General features: G+C 47.6%; 1 protein-coding gene across 2 annotated transcripts in view; it reads right to left on the bottom strand.

Moving 5' to 3' along the window:
- Nucleotides 1-23,373, bottom strand: part of SCFD1 (sec1 family domain containing 1) — a 149,091-nt gene that overhangs the window by 112,876 nt on the left and 12,842 nt on the right. For both annotated transcript variants that reach the window (XM_040411182.1, XM_040411183.1), the window contains exons 6-9: nt 23,138-23,225; nt 17,358-17,447; nt 4,391-4,446; nt 1,750-1,835 (exon numbers count right to left, since the gene is read on the bottom strand). In XM_040411182.1, coding sequence (XP_040267116.1) covers nt 1,750-1,835; nt 4,391-4,446; nt 17,358-17,447; nt 23,138-23,225 — 320 coding nt within the window. The remainder of the gene's footprint in view (nt 1-1,749; nt 1,836-4,390; nt 4,447-17,357; nt 17,448-23,137; nt 23,226-23,373) is intronic.

Below are 23,373 nucleotides of genomic sequence, written 5' to 3'. Positions count from 1 at the left end.
TTGCTTTGTCAGTGCAAAAAATGGGTTAAAATGGAAAATTTGGAAAAAAAAATTAAATTCTCAAATTTCATCTCCATTTGCTAATAACTCTTGTGCAACACCTAAAGGGTTAACAAAGTTTGTAAAATCAGTTTTGAATACCTTGAGGGGTGTAGTTTATAGAATGGGGTCATTTTTGGGTGGTTTCTATTATGTAAGCCTCGCAAAGTGACTTCAGACCTAAACTAATCCCTAAAAATTGGGTTTGAAAAATTTCAAGATTTGCTTCTAAACTTCTAAGCCTTGTAACATCCCCAAAAAATAAAATATCATTCCCAAAATGATCCAAACATGAAGTAGACATATGGGGAATGTAAAGAAATAACTATTTTTGGAGGTATTACTATGTATTATAAAAGTAGAGAAATTGAAACTTGCAAATGTGCAATTTTCTACAAATATTTGCTAAATTTGGTATTTTTTTTATAAATAAAAATATATATTTTTTACTTCATTTTACCAGTGTCATGAAGTACACTATGTGACAAAAAAAAATAACTATCTCAGAATGGCTTGGATAAGTCAAAGCGTTTTAAAGTTATCACCACTTAAAGTGACACTGGTCAGATTTCCAAAAAATGGCCTGGTCCTTAAGGTGAAATAAGACTGTGTCTCAAAGAGGTTAAATAAAGTGCATAGCCATGTAAACAACGCGTTTCGGGGACTAATAGTTCCCCTTCATCAGGACATTTCATGTCCGTTTCCACCAGTGGATTTGCGCTATTGCAGCATCTTTTCCTCTCGACAAGCACTCTATGGAGGACCGGACCCCCTTTCCAGGAGAGATATCACCTGCGGCTGCAGCCCTGTGGAATTGGATTTTACTCCATTCATATCTACAATAGAGTTGTGCCCATCTGTAGCACAACTCAATAAGGTGAGCCTTGCTCTTTCTTTTCAATTATTTTATTTATTCAAACATACTATCCTATTGTGCGCCCCTTTCTCTCTCCCACCACCCCACTTGTGGTTCGAGTGGAGGTTAGAGACGTCCCCTTCTACAACTACCTGGGATCACACAAAGAGACTGAAAGATTTGAGCAAGCAGACATCCACAGAAAATCTGTGGTTAGTTCTCCAAGATGGATGAACAACCTTCCTGCCAAGCTGCTTCAAAATCTGCGTGCAAGTGTACCTAGAAGAATTCATAATGTTTTGAAGGCAAACGGTGGTCACACCCAATATTGATTTGATTTTGATTTCTCTTTTGGTCAGTCACTTTGCAGTTAAATGATAAAAATAATGTATTAATACATCTATTTTTTAAAACATTCTTACGTTGCAGCATTTTTCCCAATGTACAAGATTGTGGTACGTATATAGAGAGGAGGTCACCCCTCCTGATTACACTGTTCAGAAATGTGGTTATAATATGATAACTGATAAGCTTCTGAAGCCGGACTATTCTCATACATACCCAACTTCTGCTTCAGCAACAATTCACGTCTTCTATTTCATCCCTTCTGAGATTACACTAGAAATGGTTTCATTACCTTGGTATAATTGTAGCCAAATAGGAACAGCATACAGCGTAGGACAATCTAACCAAACCTGCCGAGGCACAGACCGCATTTCCAGCATGGAAAGGTTACATAATAGGCCTGCTGGCCATCCTAATGAAAGCTAACCTTTATAGCCTTGATAATGTAGGTTTATGATGCTCTGTGGTCACCCAAGTTATACATACAACTCATTTCAGGTATCTATTACCTAAACTGTCCTGTCCCAAGGTTATCTCCAGTAAAAAGACTGTTTCTGGCATCTCGAAGATTTTCACGTAACTTCTTATCCAGTTTCTAAGAGGAAATATGACAGTGTTAAACGGATAAAGATGCTATGTTATAATTTGGAATAATGCGTAAACTTGAGCAAGAGCTCATTTTATCAACTGCAGTATTTCTGAGCAATAAAAGCTATTTTTTCCATTCACCATCCATGACCCGCTTCCCCTCCTCAGGACCCCCCTACCCTCTATGATACATAATGGAGAGCTGCTCTGGCACAGCCATGGCATCACCTGAACGGCCATTTTTTCGCTTCCCCTCCTCAGGGCCCCCCTACCCTCTATGATACATAATGGAGAGCTGCTCTGGCACAGCCATGGCATCACCTGAACGGCCATTTTTTCGCTTCCCCTCCTCAGGGCCCCCCTACCCTCTATGATACATAATGGAGAGCTGCTCTGGCACAGCCATGGCATCACCTGAACGGCCATTTTTTCGCTTCCCCTCCTCAGGGCCCCCCTACCCTCTATGATACATAATGGAGAGCTGCTCTGGCACAGCCATGGCATCACCTGAACGGCCATTTTTTCGCTTCCCCTCCTCAGGACCCCCTACCCTCTATGATACATAATGGAGAGCTGCTCTGGCACAGCCATGGCATCACCTGAACGGCCATTTTTTAACACTACTCTTTAGAGGAAGCAACAGTGTTACTGCCTCACTGACAAGCAGCGACCACTGGCAATCAGCTGTCTGCTGGAGGGGCGTCAGGAACCTTACACTAAAACAGGTTGTCTTTGATGAAACACTGGGGGAGATTTCTAAAAACTGGTGCAAAGCAGAGTTAGTAGATTCGCATTCGTCCCGCTTTGGAATCTTTACATTCGGCCTCAGCGGACCCCATACATTATAATACATGTAAGGCATAGTCAATAGTAAAGCGAGACTATGATTTGTTCATGATTGCGGCATACCGAACGAATCCGTGTTTGGATTAGTTCTGAAATACTGTGAGTAGTGGTGCATGCATAAATGTAACAGCACATGCGCGAGACTCACATCTTCATGTGGCCTGACCGGAGCCCACACATTACAATACTTGTACAGCGATCAGGAACTCACTGCATTGTAAACTAATCTCAAAGATTCCGATTTGTCCAAAGTAGGACAAATCCGAATTTACTAACACTATTGCAAAGGAAAATTGGTTCAGTTACCCACAGCAACTAATGAGATTCCACCTTTCATTTTTCAGAGCTACTTTGCAAAATGAAAGGATCAATCTAACTGGTTGCTATGGGCACTTTTTCTTTGTACCAGTTTTCATAAATCTCACTCATCGTCTTTAAAGTAACTATCATTTTACTCTCTTTAAAGAGTACCTAAAACTTTTTTTTATTTTTTTATTTTTTAATATGTTGTCCATAATAAAACTATTTGTAATATGCTTTATTAAAGGGATTGTCTCACTTCAGCAAGTGGCAGTTATCATGTAGAGGAAGTAAATACAAACCATTTACTAATGTATTGTTATTATCCATATTGCCTCCTTTGCTGGCTGGATTCATTTTTCCATCACATTACACACTGCTCGTTTCCATGGTTACGACCACCCTGCAATCCAGCAGCAGTGGTAGCGCTTGCACACTATAGGAAAAAGCACCAGCCTATGTGAGCTCCCATGGTCCTGGTCACCAGAGAGGCCGGCACTTTCCTATAATGTGCAAGCATGACCACCGCTGCTGGATTGCAGGGTGGTCGTAACCATGGAAACAGGTAGTGTTTATTTTGATGGAAAAATAGATCCAGCCAGCAAAGGAGGCAATAAGGATAATAACAATAATTAGTAAGTGCTTTGTATTAACTTTATCTACATGATAAATGCTATTTGCTGAAGTGAGACAACCCCTTTAATCCATTTTCTATTTTTATGACACTTTTACTTCCCTGTAACCATGAACTATGCCAGGATTAGCGGAGTGGGCTCCTGCTTCTGCCTGCTCCACTAAGTTAAGAGCTGACATGCAGTTCTTTTAGCTGAGCGGAGCAAGCAGAAGCAGGAGCCCTCTCCACTAATCTTGGCATAGTAAATGGGGACAGGGTACCCATGTGCTATGCCAGGAGTTAGTAATTATACGGGGAGCAGGAGCAGTAATGAGCGCTACTGCCCGTACTCGCAGCGCTGTTGCGGCCCCCTTGATAAAATGTGTACTCCGTACTCCGCTAAGTGCACAGGGAATGGTGCGCTTTAGGGAGGTAAAAGTGTCATAAAAATACAAAACTGATTAATAAAGTATAAGACTAATAGTTTTATTAGGGCCAACATATTAAAAATTGTAACAAAGGTTTAGTTACTCTTTAATGTAGGTACGGGGTTGTTAAACATTTGTGTAGTATACTTTGTAAGCAGATATTTAGTAAAGAGAAAAATCTTTCCCATAACAGCGTGTAAAGAGTCTCTTTAGCAATGCTCATTTAGAGTGCTGCTAAGGAGAGTCCATCTTCAGCGCCCCACTGAGTGCTAAAGACGAGTATGTGGATCATACAGCTCGCTCCCCATCCCCTGCCCCCCTATATGTGCCCTCTCTGCCAGAGCTAACCACAGTAATTGCCAATGTAAGTCTCACCACTGCAACCATCTCTGCAGCATTGCCCCTCGGACATCTGATGATGGGTACTGCCCCTACAGAAGAAAAGAAAGTTTAATAAACGTTACATTCATGCCAATTTAGTAAAGGTTACATTCATGCCAGTGCCAAATTCACACCTGCTTAGAACTAACAGATCAAGTGACAATGAAATAGCTGCCCATCCACACAAGAAGTTTTTTCAAACCATCGCTTGAGTATTCCACAGAAATGACTGCTTTTGACAGCGGGTGGCAGACAGAAAATGTGACGTGGGGTTGGAGTTTTTCGCCAATGGTCAGTGCCAATGTGTGCTTTTTTTTTAACTTGGCTCCATGATTGTCCAGTTGGTCTGCCATGTTGTTGGTGGAACAATTTGTGCAAACAATCCCACAGACAAGGGATCAACTACATTTATGACCATCTTAAGTGGGATTAAGGCCAGGCTGACAGTGTGTGTTCATATTGACATTTATATGTTGTGCAAAAAAAATCAGCAGCAATAGGAAGATATTAATTCCTATTCAGACAATAGCCCACATTTACTAATACTGTCTAAATGTTAAAGGGGTTGTCCGGGTTCAGAGCTGAACCCAGACATACCCATATTTACACCCAGGCAGCCCCCCTGATGTTGGCATCAGATCGTTTCATGCTCCGATGCTCTCCATTGCTCTGTGAATGATTGCGCAGGGCAAACAATCTTTTATTTACAATAACAAACTGCCGGGTGGAGGCTTCCGCCCAGCAGTGTGTTCGGAAACGTCACCGGCTCTGATTGGAGGGCTTTATCGCTGCCCTAGCCGTTTTACAGGCTTGGACAGCGCTAAAGCCCGCCCATCAGTGACGTCACCGGGCTCACTGCTGGGCAGAAGGCTCCGCCTGGCAGCCCCATAGAGAGCCTGGTTTGTCACCGGAACTCCAGAAAATGCCTTTTCTCTGCGTGATTTAGGTCTATTTTTGCTGCTGATTTTTTGCCCAACATATAAATGTCAATATGAACACACACTGTCAGCCTGGCCTTAATCCCACTTAAGATGGTCATACATGTAGTTGATCCCTTGTCTGTGGGATTGTTTGTACAAATTGTTCCACCAAAAACATGGCAGACCAACTGGACAATCATGGAGCCAGGTTAAAAAAAAGCACACATAACTACACCGTTCCCCTGATTTGGATGTAAATACCCTAAAATTAAAGCTGTCAGTCTGCAGCTAAAGCACATCTTGTTCGTTTCATCAAATCCATTGTGCTGGTGTATGGAGCCAAACATGTTAGAATTGTGTCCATGCCCAATATTTATGGACCTGACTGTATACCACTTTGTGGCATATTAAAGGCGCAGATTTTGTTGCAAAAGGGTTTTGTGGCAAAATCTGCAACCTTTCCCTGCTCACGCCACTTTTCCCAAAAGGGGGGCGTGCGCAGAGAAGAGGGCAGGTTGGCCGGCCCGTCTAATTTATCATTTTCTATGTGAATTATAGAAAAGTGCAGTAAGACCAAGACTTCTACACAATTTCATAAGCATTAATATTATTTAGTTCTAAGGATCTAATCCTTTTTTTAAACTGTCCACTGTTCCCATTGTGAGCACGTTCTGAGGTAGACTATTCCACAGATTTACAGTAAAGAGGCCGTGATGCCTTTATTCTCCAGTCGGAGGCAGTGCCCCCTTGTCTTGTGAGCGGATTTTACCTGGAACTTCACCATGTTTTTGTATGGTCAATTTACAGTATTTTTCGCTTTATAAGATGCAGCCCAGGTTTTAGAGGAATAAGAATAAAAAAGTAAAAATAAGAAAAAAATATTTTCATCAGACCTCATATGAGATCATCGTCAGATCACACCCCCATATCAGGACCTCACATCACACCCCCATATCAGGCCCTCCCAGGGACTGCTCTGTAATGTCCCATGGTCAAAGCCTGTGTCCCCCTAATGAGACGGATGATAAAACTAGATTTCTGTATTTTTTTTTAAATCAAGATAGTTTTTATTGAAAAAGTAAAACACAGTGTACGACATATACACATACTGTATAAGTCAGCATCCAATGGCATGTATAATAAAATAAATTTGTGCCCCTTTTTTAAATATAAATACAAATGTTGTTGTGTCATCTTATTATTTCCAAGGAGTACACATTAATCACAATGTATCTAGGGCGTACATACATCATAATAAAACCCAATCATTAAACCAAACTCCCCCCCTCAAGCATTTCAAACCTGCGAGACGACCAAGCCCTACAAAAGCAGCATTTCTTCGGTGTTGTAGCACTGTCCACTGCGAAACACTAGTGCACAGCCATGCTGCCCAGCGTTCCCACTATACCAGGCCAACCTACCGCAGTCGCAGTCCCCCAGTCCCAGAAATTTGGTCTCTTATGCAGTCCGCAGCGAGGGCCCCTGACACTAGACCTGGAGCACTTAACCATCCCTGCTAAATAGATAGAAACTTATTGGGACACTTCCTTTTCAAGTATATTCCCCTTTCATACCTTAAGATGGTGTTCATACTATTAAGGTATTCCCGAGAGATGGGCGGGTCCTTATTGGTCCAGTGTTTAGCTATTACTATTCGGGCCTGGAACAGCATTCTCTGTATACATATAAATAAGTTAGTATCCCCCTCATCAACTTCTAGCGGTCCCAGAAGACAAAACTTAGGGTCTCCACGAACATCCACTTGGGTAACATCTCTGATAATCCTGGCAATATCCGTCCAGTATGTATCTAACTTAGAGCAATCCCAGAACATATGTACCAGAGAGGCATTCTCAGCCCTGCAGCGAGGGCAACAGGAGTCAGGGCGAAGACCAATTTTATAGAGGAAGGCAGGGGTCCTATAGACCCTAAGTGATAGATACAGCTGAGACAAGCGCTGCGCTTCATTAAGAGTCAGGCTGGGTATTAAGGCTAAGGTATCATTCCATTGCTCTTGGGAGATAGCACCCAGATCTCTTTCCCATTTATCTTTAACCGGAAGGGATCCACCAGGAGTAACCCCCCGCCCCCCATGCAATTGGCGATATAGTAATGAAATCACCCCTTTTGTGCTCCCAGGGCTCAATAATTGTTGCATTAAGAATGGGGTAGATGAAACTAATCCACTTCCCGAAAATTGTGCCTGATACGCATGTCTCAACTGTAAATATTGGTAAAATGCAGTGTTTGGGAGGTTAAATTCTTCCTTCAAACAAGCAAAGGTCTTCAAGATGCCTCCGTCCTGTATGTGCTGTAGGCAGCGAACATCCCTCTTTTCCCATGGGGAGAAACCCTCCAATCGGAACATTTCGGGCAGGTGTGGATTTCGCCACAAGGGGGTATACCCATGAAATCCTGTGAGACCAAGTACAGCCTTAAATTTTGACCAGACTTTGTGAATTAGAGATAGCGTGGGAGTATCTCCAACTCCCTGTATCTTTCCAATTTCCACCATATGAAAGGGGACATCATGGCCCGATAAGAAAGATATTATCCTTGCCGACGGTCCGGCGCTCATAACCTGTCCCCAGCCTTTCAAGTGCTGCAACTGCGCAGCAATAAAATAATGCCATGGGCTCGGAATAGCAAGTCCTCCCTCATCCTTGCTTTTCTGGAGAGTTTCTAATCTCATCCTAGGCATCTTTTTTTTCCAAATAAGGGAGCGAAAGAGACCCTGAATTTTGTAAAACACTCTCTGGGTAATCCAAACAGGAGATTTTTGTATTTACCATAAAAATCTGTTTGTCTTCCGTTCATTGGGGGACACAGCTCCCACCCAGTTTTTTGTATATGGGCCTTTTCGGGCCTGTGTGGTTTTCTGTTTGCACATAATGTGATTTTTATTTAATTTTTTTATTTTTTATTTTGTCTGGCTTCTCCTACTGCTTTTGCACTAAACTGATTAGCTTGGTCCCTGCAATAAAAAAGTAAAAATAAGAAAAAAATATTTTCATCAGACCTCATGAGATCATCGTCAGATCACACCCCCATATCAGGACCTCACATCAGACCCCCACATCAGACCCCCATATCAGGACCTCACATCAGACTTCCATGACAGATCCTCATCAGACATCAGATCAGAGATCTGTTTCTCTTCCATTCATTGGAGGACACAGGCCTTGACCATGGGTATAGCTGTTGCCACAAGGAGGTGGACACTAAGTACACAAAGTGTAAGCTCCTCCCTCTTAAGCTATATCCCCTCATGCAGGGACCAAGCTAATCAGTTTAGTGCAAAAGCAGTAGGAGAAGCCAGACAAAAATAAAATAAAAAAATAAAAAATAAAGATCACATTATGTGCAAACCGAAAACCACACAGGCCCGAAAAGGCCCATATACAAAAAACTGGGTGGGAGCTGTGTCCCCCAATGAACGGGAAGAGAAACAGATTTTATGGTAAATACAAATATCTAGTTTTATCATCCGTCTCATTAGGGGGACACAGGCTTTGACCATGGGACATTACAGAGCAGTCCCTGGGAGTGGGCTTAAAGGGACACTGACAGGCCCAATAAACATATTTAGCTATATATATGACTGCACAGGTCTTCTAAAGTGTATTAAAATCATATAAGTATACCCCCTGTCCACCTTATAAATACAGTAAACTGATATTTTATAACCTGGTAGAATCGTCTTCTTTCTGCCCAAGGGGCGGCATTTCAGTTTCACTTGCGCCCAGCCAGCCGCCCCAACCGCCGTTTTGAAGCGCCGCCCAGCTCATCAATATTCACTTCGCTGGGCGGCTTCTGCTGTCCCCGACTTTACAAGATCCGGCTCATGCCCAATACAAAGCTATGGGCATCGGACTCCATTTCATCTTCAGCGCATGCGCCCGGCACCCTCACTGGCCGGGATCACATAGTTCTGAAGCGCTGCTCTGAAGAGTGCCCGGCGCAGGCGCAGAACGCAGAGACTGAAGCGGCCTCTAAGAAGCAGAGTGGACGCAGGTGCGATGTGATCCCGGCCAGTGAGGGTGCCGGGCGCATGCGCTGAAGATGAAATGGAGTCCGATGCCCATAGCTTTGTATTGGGCATGCGCCGGATCTTGTAAAGTTGGGGACAGCAGAAGCCGCCCAGCGAAGTGAATATTGATGAGCTGGGCGGCGCTTCAAAACGGCGGTTGGGGGCGGCTGGCTGGGCGCAAGTGAAACTGAAACGCCGCCCCTTGGGCAGAAAGAGGACGATTCTACCAGGTTATAAAACATCAGTTTACTTTATTTATAAGGTGGACAGGGGGTATACTTATATGATTTTAATACACTTTAGAAGACCTGTGCAGTCATATATATAGCTAAATATGCTTATTGGGCCTGTCAGTGTCCCTTTAACTTCATCTTCCCTGCCAATCGGAGAACCGCCGTCTGCAAAACTCTACGCCCCAAAGAAGCGTCAGAAGATGCAAAGGAGTGCACTCTGTAAAACTTGGAAAAAGTATGCAAAGACGACCAGGTCGCCGTCTTGCACACCTGAAGGGCCGAAGCCCCGTGATGCACCGCCCAAGAGACCCCCACTGCCCGAGCCGAATGAGCAGTCACCCAGAAGGGCGGGGACCAGTCATTAACCCGGTACGCTTCCACAATAGCCAAACGAACCCATCTGGAAATGGAAGTCTTTGACGCTGCCAGCCCTCGTCTCGGCCCCTCTGGAATCACGAACAGGGAATCCGTCCGCCTGAAAGATGCCGTCTGGGACAGATAGATACGCACTGCACGCACCAGATCCAGAGTATGGAGCAACTGTTCTCGAGGATGAGACGGGTCCGGACAAAATGAAGGAAGAATAATCTTTTTATTTTGCCACCAATGAATACAGTTAATATGCCTGAATAAAAACGTAGCCTGCATGTGCCGGCCATATCCGATACCTGGCCTCTATTACTGCACGCCGTGATCCGCTGCGATTAACCGCTCAGGTCCGGAGGGTTTAATTGCGGCGGATCACGGCGCGTAGTAATAGAGGCCAGGGAAATGGCTGGCACATGCAGGCTACGTTTGTATTCAGACATATTAACTATATTCATTGGTGGCGCAGTGGCCACAGTCCCTCCCCTCCTCCTAGTCTGTTCTCATTGGTGGTCAGCGGCAGACGTGCACAGTGGGGAGGGAGGGACTCTCTCCTTCTCCACTGTGCCGGCTCAGGAGGACATGGTGCGTGCCGAGAGCGACGCATGGGGAGGGAGGGACATGGTGCGTGCCGAGAGCGACGCATGGGGAGGGCGACTAGGAACGCGTGCCACACCCTGCGCGGCCAATCTGGGGACACGAGAATGATGGGAAGTCTCTCGGATCTGATCTTCCAGTGAAGACACGGAATGAGAGGAAGAGGTGGGAACACGTAAGGAAACGTGAACCGACTCGACGGCATCACCAGCGTGTCGCATGCCAGGGCCATGGGGTCCCTGGACCGCGCAACTAAGTCCTCGACCTTGTTGTTGAAGTGTGAGGCCATGAGATACACATCCGGCTGACCCAACCTCTCGCAGATGGCTCGAAAGACCTGCGGGTAAAGAGCCCACTCGCCGGGATCGAGACACTCCCTGATGATGAAGTCCGTGATCAAGCTGCCGACACCACCTTCGGCAAGAAGGACTGCACAGGGTGAAGGACCACCTTATCCTGAGTTCCGACACTCTATGGATAGAAGTAATTGCAACAAAACAAAAAAACACGACAGGAAGCGCAGCAAGACCTGCTGCAAAGGCTCAAACGGAGAAGATTGGAGACTGTTGAGCACCAGATTAAGATCCCAAGGATCTGACGGAAAGGGGGCGCAGTAGGGGTGGGCGATATAGACGATATGCAATATAAACTATATAAATTTGGTCAACGATAGAGATTTCGTTTATATCGCAGTAGAAGATGGCATGCGTCGCTCTCGGCACGCACCATGTCCTCCTGAGCCGGCACAGTGGAGAAGGAGAGAGTCCCTCCCTCCCCACTGTGCACGTCTGCCGCTGACCACCAATGAGAACAGACTAGGAGGAGGGGAGGGACTGTGGCCACTGCGCCACCAATGAATATAGTTAATATGTCTGAATACAAACGTAGCCTGCATGTGCCAGCCATTTCCCTGGCCTCTATTACTACGCGCCGTGATCCGCCGCAATTAAACCCTCCGGACCTGAGCGGTTAATCGCAGCGGATCACGGCGTCCAGTAATAGAGGCCAGGTATCGGATATGGCCGGCACATGCAGGCTACGTTTTTATTCAGGCATATTAACTGTATTCATTGGTGGCGCAGTGGCCACAGCCCCTCCCTTCTACTTCCCCTCTTCTAAGTATTATATTAATTGCGGCCCCCCCCCCCTCCACACGATTAAATCATTGGTGGCAGTGGCCCCAGGGTGGCAGCTTCTGATCAGAGCCCCAGCAGTGTAAAAGCCAGGACGCTACTCAAGCCCTGGCTGCCATAGTCAGCTCCCTGCTGCTGTGTGCACTATGCACAGGACAACAGGGAGAGTGTGAGGTCCTATTCACCCTAATAGAGCTCTATTAGGGTGAATAGGACAAGGGTTCTAGCCCCTAAGGAGGCTAATAGTTATAAAAAAAAAAAAAAAAAAAAAAAGAAGTAAAAAATAAATAAATAAAAAAAGTTAAAAAACAAAAGTTTACCCCCCCCCCGAAATATAGAATATATTGCGATATATATCGCATATCGCACAAGCTTAAAATTATATCGCAATATAGATTTTAGGCCATATCGCCCACCGCACAGCATGCGCCACCCCCTGCAGAAAAGTCAGAACCGCCGAAAGTGAAGCTAAATTTCGTTAAAAAAGAATGGAGAGAGCTGACACTTGCCCTTTGAGGGAGCTAAGAGCCAAAAGTCGTGGCAAAGAAAAACAAACGGGAGGCAGCTGTCGCCACTCGTACCAACTAGAGTAGGAATTCCAGGTCCGGTGGTAGATTCTGGAAGACGCCAGCTTCCTGGCCCGAATCATGGTCTGGACCACCACATCTGAAAACCCATGAGCTTTCAGTACGGCGGCTTCAATAAATGTAGAAGGTCCTCCCGGAGCGGAAGACGACAAGCTTCAGCGGCGAGTAGGGCTACTAGGAACGCGTGCCACACCCTGCGCGGCCAATCTGGGGACACGAGAATGATGGGAAGTCTCTCGGATCTGATCTTCCAGTGAAGACACGGAATGAGAGGAAGAGGTGGGAACACGTAAGGAAACGTGAACCGACTCGACGGCATCACCAGCGTGTCGCATGCCAGGGCCATGGGGTCCCTGGACCGCGCAACTAAGTCCTCGACCTTGTTGTTGAAGTGTGAGGCCATGAGATACACATCCGGCTGACCCAACCTCTCGCAGATGGCTCGAAAGACCTGCGGGTGAAGAGCCCACTCGCCGGGATCGAGACACTCCCTGATGATGAAGTCCGTGATCCAGCTGTCGACGCCGGGTATGTGAACTGCCAACAGTGCCGGAACAGGTTTCTCCGCCCAGCTGAGAATCCGCACTGTTTCCGCCATGAATGCCGGGCTCCGGGTGCCGCCCTGGTGATTGATGTACGCCACCGCCGCGGAGCCGTCGGACTGCACCCGCACCGGACAACCCCTGAGATGGTCGGTCCAACGTCGCAGAGAGACCATCCACCATCTGAAGGCCCGGCGCACTGGGGCAAGGAGACACATTGGCCGATCCAAGGAGGCTGGGGAGCGATCCCAGCTGGACAGAATGGCTCACTGAAGCGTTCTGGTATTGAATTGAGCATAGGGAAGAATCTACAGACGAAAAGCGGATAGTTTTTCTGGAGGCAAGAACATGTTGGCCTGACAAGTGTTCAGTACCATGTCCAGATAAGTCAACCGCTGTGATGGATAAAGACAAGACTTCTGCCTGTTCAAGTTCCATCCGAAGCGCTCCAGGGTGTCCAGAAGAATGTTTAAGCTGTCCGCCGAGGAGAGGTACTCCCCCTGTTCCATGGACGCAATGACCGACCTCAGTGACTATATTCGGAATCTGCGGACGTGAAGGAAACGGTAGCACGCCTTGAGGTCCAGAACGGGACAGAGCGTCCCCTCATTTTTGGAAAACACAAAGAGATTGGAGTAAAACCCCTGAAAACGGTCTTGCGCAGGAACCGGAACAATCACACCTTGCTGCAGCAGCGTGTGAATTGCCAAAAAGGCCGGAGTAGACTACCGGAAGAAAAAAAAAAACGGGACGGAGGGGAGGACTTGAAGTCCAGGTTGTAGCCCTCTGCAATGACCTCCCTCACCCACGCATCTGAGACATGAGACAGCCAAACATGCCGAACACATGAAGCCGGCCGCCCACCCGAACAGAGGGCGCTGGGAGCTGCCCGTCATGCAGCGGAGCTCTTAGGGTTAAAGGACTTGGAGCCCTGTTGACAGGAATGCCAGGAAGGCCGCGGCTTAAAGGACGGCTTGCGCTTCTGGCCTGCGGCCAACTTATCGGACGCTCCCTTGGGGCAGGAAAAACTCAGAAAGGGACGAAATAAAGGCTTCCGCTTTTTGCCTTATTAGACCGCCCCCTGTTCTGAGGTAAATGGGTGCTCTTACCACCTGTAGCGTCCGAAATGATCTCATCCAGGCGCTTACCAAAAAGTCTGCCGCCGGTAAAGGGGAGGGCCGTCAGGGTCCGCTTTTGAAGCATTATCTGCCGCCCAGCAGGAGAGCCATAGGGTACTGCGAATAGCCACCAATAGGGCTCACGAGCGAGCCATAAACCTGGCCGCGTCCAAAGATGCTTCACAAATATATGCACTGGCATGCAAGAGCTGGAGGGCCACATCTGCAAGTTCCCCGAGGGGACTTCTGAGTCGAGACCCTGATGTAAATTATTTGCCCACTCTCCCATAGCCTTGCTCACCCATGTAGAGGCAAACAACGGCTGAGGCGCTGTACCCACTGCTTCAAAGGCAGATTTTGCAAACGCTTCCAGCTTCTTATCTTTGATATCAGAAAAAGAAGCCCCATCCGCCATAGGCAAGGTAGTATGTTTAGCCAAGCGGGAAACTGGCGGGTCCACTACAGGTGGAGCCGACCATTTCTTAGTCAAATCCTCCGGAAAAGGATGTTCAAGCGTTTTGGCAACATGAAATGTTTATCAGGGAAATTCCACTCCTTGGAGAGAGAGGACTCAAACTCCTGGTGGCTGGGGAAACACTTGTGCGAATGACAGGACTTCCTAAAGGAAAAAGCCGCGCTGGCAGATGACAGAGCTGGATCCTCAACCTGCATCGTCTCAATAACTGCAGTAATTAAATTGTCCACCATGGAGGATAGTTTGGGCGACTGACCCTCCGGTGAGACAAAATCCTCATCTGACCCTCTTCTCCTCAAAACATGCCTCTTCAACTGAGGACATGTCCGAGTGAGACTCTAGCAGGAGGAGGAGAGGCCAAGGACACGGGAGACACACGCCGACAAACGCCCCAATATATCCACAATAGCTTTGTTGTTATTGGAGACATCCTGTACCACCCTAGAGAGGGAACATGCCCATTCCGGTTCTTCCGTGGGTTGGGCAGCGTGAAGCAATGAGTCCGGAGCCGAGCCACTTGATGGCGGCGCAGCACACGCACATACTGGCCAGGGACAATAAGCCATGGGGGGGACCCTGCATGAATAGGCCGCACAGAAGACTGGGCCTCAATTAACAACGACCCCAGCTGCCCCAAAACCGATGCGCCAACCTGGAAGCAGCGCTCAGGGAAGTAAACTCTGCCCCTCCTCTCATGGTGCGCTCCAGAGGACGCCATCAGCTTGGGAAGCCGCAGCAGACGCGCGGCGTGTACAAAGAAGGCAGCCACACCCTTGCTGCAGCAGCGTCCCAGGTAAATTAACCCTTTAAAGGAGATTGCTGCCTGGGTCCACACGTGGGGAGGAGGGGATACTGGCCGAGGTACTGGAGGGGGTCCCGGAGGGGGGCACTGGAGGTGGTACTGAAGGGGTTACCGGAGAGAGGGTGGAGGGGAGCACTGCTCCTACTCACCTGTCCGAAATCTTCTGCCCCCCAGGTTCCAGTCGGATCACCACCTTCGGTGTGTGGCCCCTTGGTGAGGGACGCTACACCAGAAACAGAGGGGACTTTCGCTGGGGCGGCCGTGGTGATGCGATTGCTGGCGGGAGACAGAGGTTTTTACGGGAACCTTCGGTCCTCCTTTTCTTCCGGAGAGCGGGAACGAGCAGGGGTTTTGGGCGACCCCCTGGTCTCCCGTCTCCTGGTTGGAAGTGCAGGCTGTTTAAAAGACTGCCTGAAGCTTCTCCGCTAGAAGGAAAAAAATAAAAAATAATTTTTTTTTAAAAAGACACAAAAATTAGTAACTAGCAGACCTGCAACGCAGGAAGGTCTGCCTCCTACAGACACTAAGCTAAAACTGATTAGCTTGGTCCCTGCAGGAAGGGATATATCTGAAGAGGGAGGAGCTTATACTTTGTGTGCTTAGTGTCCGCCTCCTAGCGGCAACAGCTATACCCATGGTCAAGGCCTGTGTCCTCCAATGAGACGGATGAGAAATAACTTCACTTACCTCTCCTGCTCCGCTGCTCCTCTCCAGGTCTGGCAGTCGCCCCTCCAGTCGTGCTACGACCTACTGCAATGTTACCTGACTGCATGCAGCGTCAGGTCATAGTGTGCGCACTACGTCCTGACGCTGTACGTGGTCAGGACAGTGCAGCACGGCCCCAAGGAAGACAACCAGAGTACCAGCAGTGCTTGCAACGCTTCACTCCCCGCACTTATGGCATACTAAAGAACGCTTTTAAAGTGCATCTTATAAAGCGAAAAATATTGCATATGGCGTATTAAGTTCATGAGCCTCATTAGACGTCTTTTTTCAAAACTTCTTGTGTGTTGTCAGATTTTTTATGAAAGTGCAATATGCATTGTAGAAAAGACTATTTCTAAACTACTCAAATTCTGGTATAGCTCACTGTGTGGAAGGCTACTCTGCTGATTATTAGTTCTACAGAATGGATATCTATCAATGGAAGTCTGACAGGTAATCACTAGATTATTATTAACCGATTCTGCAAATGTACACAATTTAATCTTTCACATTGCGAAAGAGTTAAAGGCTATGTACACCTTCGTGGGCAATATTTTTATGATTGCATTTTACTCACTTTGGGCTTAAAATATATATTTTTAATTGGCCTTTATTAAAAATATTGAGCAGTTCTGTCACAAAGGGTTAACTGTTTTTCTAGCTGTGTGAATCCTACTTTCACTTTGGGCTGGGCGGGTCATCTAATAACCCTTATCTCTAAAATTACCTGAGGACATAAACACTTATTTAAGCCACATTCCTATCAGTAATATAAGGATTGAGCTTTAATTGTTTATAAGGTCAGATATTAGAGATAAGGAGCCCATCAGCTCCTTGCCTGAAGGAGCAGAGAGAAAATTCAGATCCTGCTAATAGAGCATCTCAGCTCTGGACAGGGAAAAGGACTCCATATTATTAAACCTTTTGTGACCGGGCCCAAAAAGTATTTTTTATTTGTTTGACTACAAAAATAATTTTTGCAATCTTTTTTTCCTTGACACTTAGGACTTTTTATTAGAATGGTTTTTTAGAGTTTTTTTTTTAGGTTTTATTTGGAGGAAAATAAACCGCTCCTGTCTTCTCCTCAGGGTCCCTGCTGCGTCTGTCAGACAGGACCTAAACTGCTCCTGCTAGATTGCAGGAGCTTTAATCCCAGAGCTGATCAGCGCTGGGATTAAAGCACTGCCAGCACGTGTATATACGTGCTAGCTGCACAGGACATGTGCAAATAGCACGTATATAGCCATATGGCAGTCGGGAATGGGTTAATAAAGACCAATTGAAAAAAAAAAATTTAGCTCATAATGAATACAATGCACTAATAAAAAAGGTCTCCAAAAGGTGTACATGGCCTTTAATGTATCACAACTTTGTTTCTTGAAATGGCTATAACCCTTCATTACCTAAGCCAGGCATACATGGAACAAAAACTCGATCACCTGCCAAAAATTACCTAATGTGACGAAGAAACAGAACAGACTGTCCACAATAGTATCCATGATTGTATCCATCTCTGTGTCTGTGATGTCTGGTCTGTTTAACGCTGTATATATAAAAAAAATTAAAAATTAAAAATGAACTGACATTTCACATAAGACATACTGTACAAGCGGTAAAGACTATAATTTATTAAATAACATTATACGAGTGCAGAAGAGCTGTATAAAAGGTATCATAACACATGCTGTCATCAAATCAAGATTTCCGGCATCACTGTAGCTTGTATGTGTGCTCACAAGATTACAAAACAGGAGGATAAGGAGTTAATTTGGTCTACTACACCTGAACACAAAAGGAGATTTTTGTATAACTTACCAGTAAAATCTCTTTCTTGCCCATATTCATTGGGGGACACAGGAATTGTGGGTATAGCTATGTCCTCTAGGAGGCGTTGACACTAGTAAAAGCTGTTAGCTCCTCCCCTGGCAGCGATACCCCCTCCAGCCTGGAGAGAGAGCTTCAGTTTGTGTACAAGCAGTAGGAAAAGCAAGCAACCAAAAAGGAAAAAACATGGAACACCAACCATGCAAAAAGATCCAACAGGGTTCAAATCAGCAACTGCCACAACTGTGGCCGAACCAACAAACTGGGTGGGTGCGGTGTCCCCCAATGAAGAGCGAGAAAGAGATTTTACTTGCAAGTTATACAAAAATCTCCTTTTCTCGCCCATATTCATTGTGGGACACAGGAACCGTGGGACGTCCAAAAGCAGTCCACAGGGAAGAAAAAACCACAGACCCATGGAAGCAAGCGTCCCTGCAGGCATCTAAGAAACTGCCGTCTGCAAGACCATGCGGTCCAAGGAAGCACCACCAACTCGGACACCCGTCTAATGGATGTGATAGCCACAAGAAAAAACACCTTCCAGGACAGGAGTCTGAGAGAAATCTCCCGCAAGGGCTCAAAGGGGGAAGCCTGGAGCGCTGAAAGGACTAAATTCAGATCCCAAGGCGGTAAAGGAGGACGGTACGGAGGAACCGTATGTGTCACTCCCTGAAGAAAGGTCCTTACAGGCCCCAAGGGGGACCAGAGGGCGCTGGAAAAGGATAGAAAGCACCAACACCTGACCCTTCAAAGAACTAAGGGCCAGACCAAGGTCCAACCCTGATTGTAGAAAGGAAAGGACGTGGGGAGAGAAAAACGAAGTGGTGGAATATTTTGGCTTTTACAGAAACCCAGGAAGGACCTCCAGGTTCTATAATAGATCCTAGGCTTCCTGGCCTGAATCATAGTGCAGATGACATCCGCCGAAAACCCTCTGCGCGTTAGAATGGCGGTTTCAATGGCCATGCCGTCAAACTAAGAGACTTTAAATGCTGGTGGAAGACTGGTCCCTGCGAAAGGAGGTTGTCTCTAAGAGGTAGTGACCAAGGAAAGTCTCATAGAAGGAGAACGAGGTCAGCGTACCACGCGCGACAGGGCCAATCCGGGGCAACGAGGATCGTCGGAATGCCCTCCATCCTGATTTTCCGTAGAACCCTGGGTAGGAGGGGGAAGGGTGGAAACACGTAAAGGAGGGAGAACCCTTGCCAAGGGGAGAACAGGGCGGCCACGCCGCAAGCTTCCGGATCCTTTGCGCGGGAGAGGAAGGTGGGAAGTTTCCGATTGAGCCTTGAGGCCATCAGGTCCACGTCAGGGCGACCCCAACGTAGGCAGATCGCCTCGAATACCTCCAGGTGGAGGAACCACTCGCCCGGATCTATCGTGGTCCTGCTGAGGAAGTCCGCAGTCCAGTTCTCCACACCCGGGATGTAGATCGCTGAAATTGCCGGTACATGGGCCTCTGCCCACTGTAAGATCTTGGCAGATTCCTGCATCACCGCGAGGCTGCGCGTCCCCCCCTGGTGGTTGATGTACGCCACCGCCGTGGCGTTGTCCGACTGGACTCTGACAGGGCGACCCTTCAGGAGGTGGGCCCAGTGCCGGAGCGGTAGAAGAATCGCCCTGAGCTCCAGTACATTGATCAGGAGCTTGAACTCCGACTGAGACCATGTACCTTGGACTGTCCTGGGGGAAAACACTCCTCCCCAACCTAGGAGACTGGGGTCGTTGGTGACCACCGTCCAGAATATCGGAAGGAAGGACCTTCCCAGAACTGGAACCGACAGCCACCAACAAAGGGACGACCTCACCTGAGGAGAGAGGCGGATGGGATAGTCCAGGCTCTCGGAAGATTTGTCCGAGGAGGACAGGATCGCTCTCTGGAACGTGCGAGAGTGGAACTGGGCAAAGGGAATCGCCTCGAAACAGGCAACCATCTTTCCTAACGTTCTCATGCAGAGTCAAATGGACGGAAGTTTACAGTGGATAAGAACCCTCTCGGAGCAGTGTAAGGCCAGTCGCTTGTCTGGAGGAAGGCAAATCTGTGCCGCCTCCGTGTCCAGAAGCATACCCAGAAAGACCAAATTGTCTGGAGGGGGTCAGAGATGACGTCTGCAGATTGACCAAACACTCGAAACGTGCAAGGGCTTGCAGCGTGATCCGTACACTGTTCGATGCCTGAGCAAAAGAGGGGGCCTTGATGAGGATTTCGTCCAGATAAGGCATAAGGAAGATGCCTCTGGAACGGAGCAGGGCGAGAAGAGGGGCCAGGATCCTTGTGAAGACCCGAGGTGCAGTTGCCAGTCCGAACGGGGTGGCGACAAACTGGTAATGATAGTCTCCTATTGCAAACCTCAGGAAGCGCTGGTGACTCCGCGCGATGGGGACGTGGAGGTATGCGTCCTGGATATCTATGGCTGAAAGGAATTCCCCCTGCAATGACGGAACAAAGAGATTTCATCCGAAACCGCTGGAGATGGAGGAACTTGTTCAGTAGTTTGAGGTCCAGGATTGGGCACACCTAACCCTCCTTTTTGGGGACCACAAAAAGGTTAGAATAGAACCCCTTGAATCTTTCTGCTGGGGAAACAGGAGAGATGACTCCCCGGTCCAGGAGGGACTGAATGGACTGGGAGAAGGCGGCCGCCCGCTCAGGGTCCCGTGTAAGACGGGATTGAAAAAACCTGTCTGGTGAAGGAGACAGGAACTCTATCAGGTATCCCGAGGATACAATCTCGAGTGCCCAAGCATCGGAGACGTGGGCCCGCCAGACGTCCTTGGCGAGGAAAAACCCATGAAGTTTGTTTTGGGCGGAAGAAGTATAACCCCTGTTGGTCAGTGGGGGAAAGATCATCCTGCACACATAAGGTGTCGCGGATGGCAGCAATAAGGCTATCCATGGTGGAGGCCAACTTAGAAGGCGTATCCATATCCAAATCCGAATTCTCAACCTCTCCGTCGGACAGCACGTCCCCAGGAAAAGAAAGCCTTGAGCAAGACCGTACCCGGGGCGGAGAGGGAGATGTGTCAGAGGAAGAAACGTGGTCTACTCTGGGACGCTTTTGTGAATGCCGTGCACCGACTGAACCAAGTGACCTGGGGGGGGTCGTCCGAGCAAGACGCTCTGGAGGGTGCATCCGAGGGAGGTGCAGCCTGCGTAGGTGGCGGATTCTCAACTAAGCGACCCACTATAGATAGAGTGGATTGGGAGATTTTAGCAAGGTTTTCCACCGCCTGAGAGAGAGTTCTGGCCCAGTCGGGTAACTCAGCTTCCGGAGGGGGATGCAGCAGTACGGGCTGAAGGAGGGCTCCTGCCTGGGCGTCTGACAAGCAGAGCAGACAGAATCCGGTTGCCCGCAAGGGAATTTAGCCTGACATATACAGCAGGCATAGTGGACAGCAATTGGCAGCCAAGGTAGAGCACCAGATGGATCAGACATGATGGTAGGGCAATCTGAGGCTGGAGAGAGTACAGGGACCTGCGGAGAGGAGCACAGTTCCTACCAGAGCCAGGAGCCGACGCCATCCAGAGGAGGATGTCCCAAGAAGAACTTCCTGAATAGCTGTGGCGGGAAGAGTAAGCCCCGCCCCCTCAGGTCCTGCATCTCCCGCTCAGTGCTAGCGGTGCGTGCGCGCGCTGCTAATTAACCCCCGCAGTGCCAGTATACTATCCCCTCCAGAATGCAGCCAAGGCAGCGCCTGGAACAGGCTGCCGCCCGATGTGAAGCGGATAGAAGCGCAGCTGCTGCCACTTCCTGTCCGATGTGAGAGGAACCGCCGCTTCCAATAGGCCCCGCCCACTTCCACCCGATGTGCTCTCCCGCAGCGCAGAACGCTGAACACTGATAATCACCCCTCCGATCGGTCAGGTCAGGGGACCAGAGCGAATCTTTCACTGCCGCCCAATGTGAGGGGGGAGTGAACTTGCAGCCATGTAACTAAGCTGTGGGCCGGCGGGGTACGACGGCATGGAGCAGGCATCACTTACAGTCCAACCGCCGTCTTCACCCTTCCTTTGTTCCAGCAGGGTCACCCCTTCAGCTACTGGAACCGTAGTGGCAGGAAGCTAGAAAAGGGACTTAGACGGGTGACCCTTCTGCTGGCGGGATGCAGGGGAGCGAGGCTGCCCTGGTCCCCTTGTCTTCTTGGGGAGGTCTTGCCTCCTATTGACACTAGAAAAAAACTGAAGCTCTCTCTCCAGGCTGGAGGGGGTATAGCTGCCAGGGGAGGAGCTAACAGCTTTTACCAGTGTCAACGCCTCCTAGAGGACATAGCTATACCCACGGTTCCTGTGTCCTCCAATGAATATGGGCGAGAAATCACTTTACAGAAGTGTTGCTGGCAAGATTCATCAATATGCATGTAAGAATTGTAGTACTGAAATATCTGTAGAAGACTTCTTCACCCAACTCATAAACTTGTGTCAAGAAGTCAAAACTGAATTTACTGACCAAGGAGGTATACTGTTTTGCGGGATATAGAAATAAATCTACATTTAACCACGTTGTACAGAGCCGTTTTTGGGAACCAATCACCCCCCCCCCCTACAAAGGAGGTGGAAACCAGCGGTGAGGGGCAGGTAAGTAAGCTACCATTTGTAGGTCTGAACAGGAAGGGGTGGGGGGGGGGGGGTTTACAAAACCCCCCAATAAGTGGCCAACCCTTTTAAAGGCTATATACATCTATGGAGGCAATTTCTGAAATGACAGTTTTTCATGTATTATGAGCTAATAATTTTCCTAATAGGTTTTCATTAAAAATGTCGCTCCATTTGCAGTCTTGCAGACGGGTCTATCCCCTGTTGAGAGAACTCTATCAGAGAAGCTGTTTGAACGCTTAGGGCAATTTCACACTGCATCTTTTGCTGCCAGAATATTGGAGCATGCCTCTTCTTGGCGCAGTGTCCAGCCACTCGCTACTAGAAGACGTTGCCCTTGTCCATTTGCAGTTTAGAGCCATTCATTGGGGCTAAGCTGCAAGTTGGTCTGCGGCATTTAAACTGTCACAAACACGCGGAAGATTTTGCCTTTGCAATATCTGTCATCTGAACGGGTCCTTGCTCTGTAACGGATTGTAATTCCGATGAGTGTTTATAACCACATTGCAGAGGTAGGTGCTACGGAGTGAGCAGCCAGACAGCTTCTCTGGACAGGGACAGGTCAGCCTGCAGTTTGGGTATCAATGGTTTTTTCATTTAAAACCTATAAGAAAAATTATTTTAGGCCAGAATATGTGCAAAGCAATAATATAAAAATGCACTCTAGCCTTTAAGGACATATTACAAAAAGTGAAGAGCTGCTGTAAAGAGTGGCTATTCCTCTGAAAAAACATAACAGTTTACTTTAATAGCACTGCCTACTTCCCCGGCTGGACAGCTCTTTCTATGGGGACCTGGGCGCATGTGTAGCTTACCTCTATAAGAAACAAGCTCCTTATTCTGGTTGCACAGCACAATCATGTCATCCTCTAATGTAATAAAATTCAAGTACTGATCAAAAACCTGAAAGAAAGGAAAATTGTTTCTACAACCGATTCACAAAACTTCTAGGACAGATGTATTAAGGAAAGTTAGCTTAGTTGCCCATAACAACTAATCGGTTTCCACCTTTTATTTTCCAAATGAACTATGAAAAATGAAAGGTGGGACC

Source organism: Bufo bufo, chromosome 11 (genome assembly GCF_905171765.1).
Source record: "Bufo bufo chromosome 11, aBufBuf1.1, whole genome shotgun sequence".
Classification (NCBI taxonomy): domain Eukaryota; kingdom Metazoa; phylum Chordata; class Amphibia; order Anura; family Bufonidae; genus Bufo; species Bufo bufo.
This window is presented reverse-complemented; position numbering and strand designations above follow the sequence as displayed.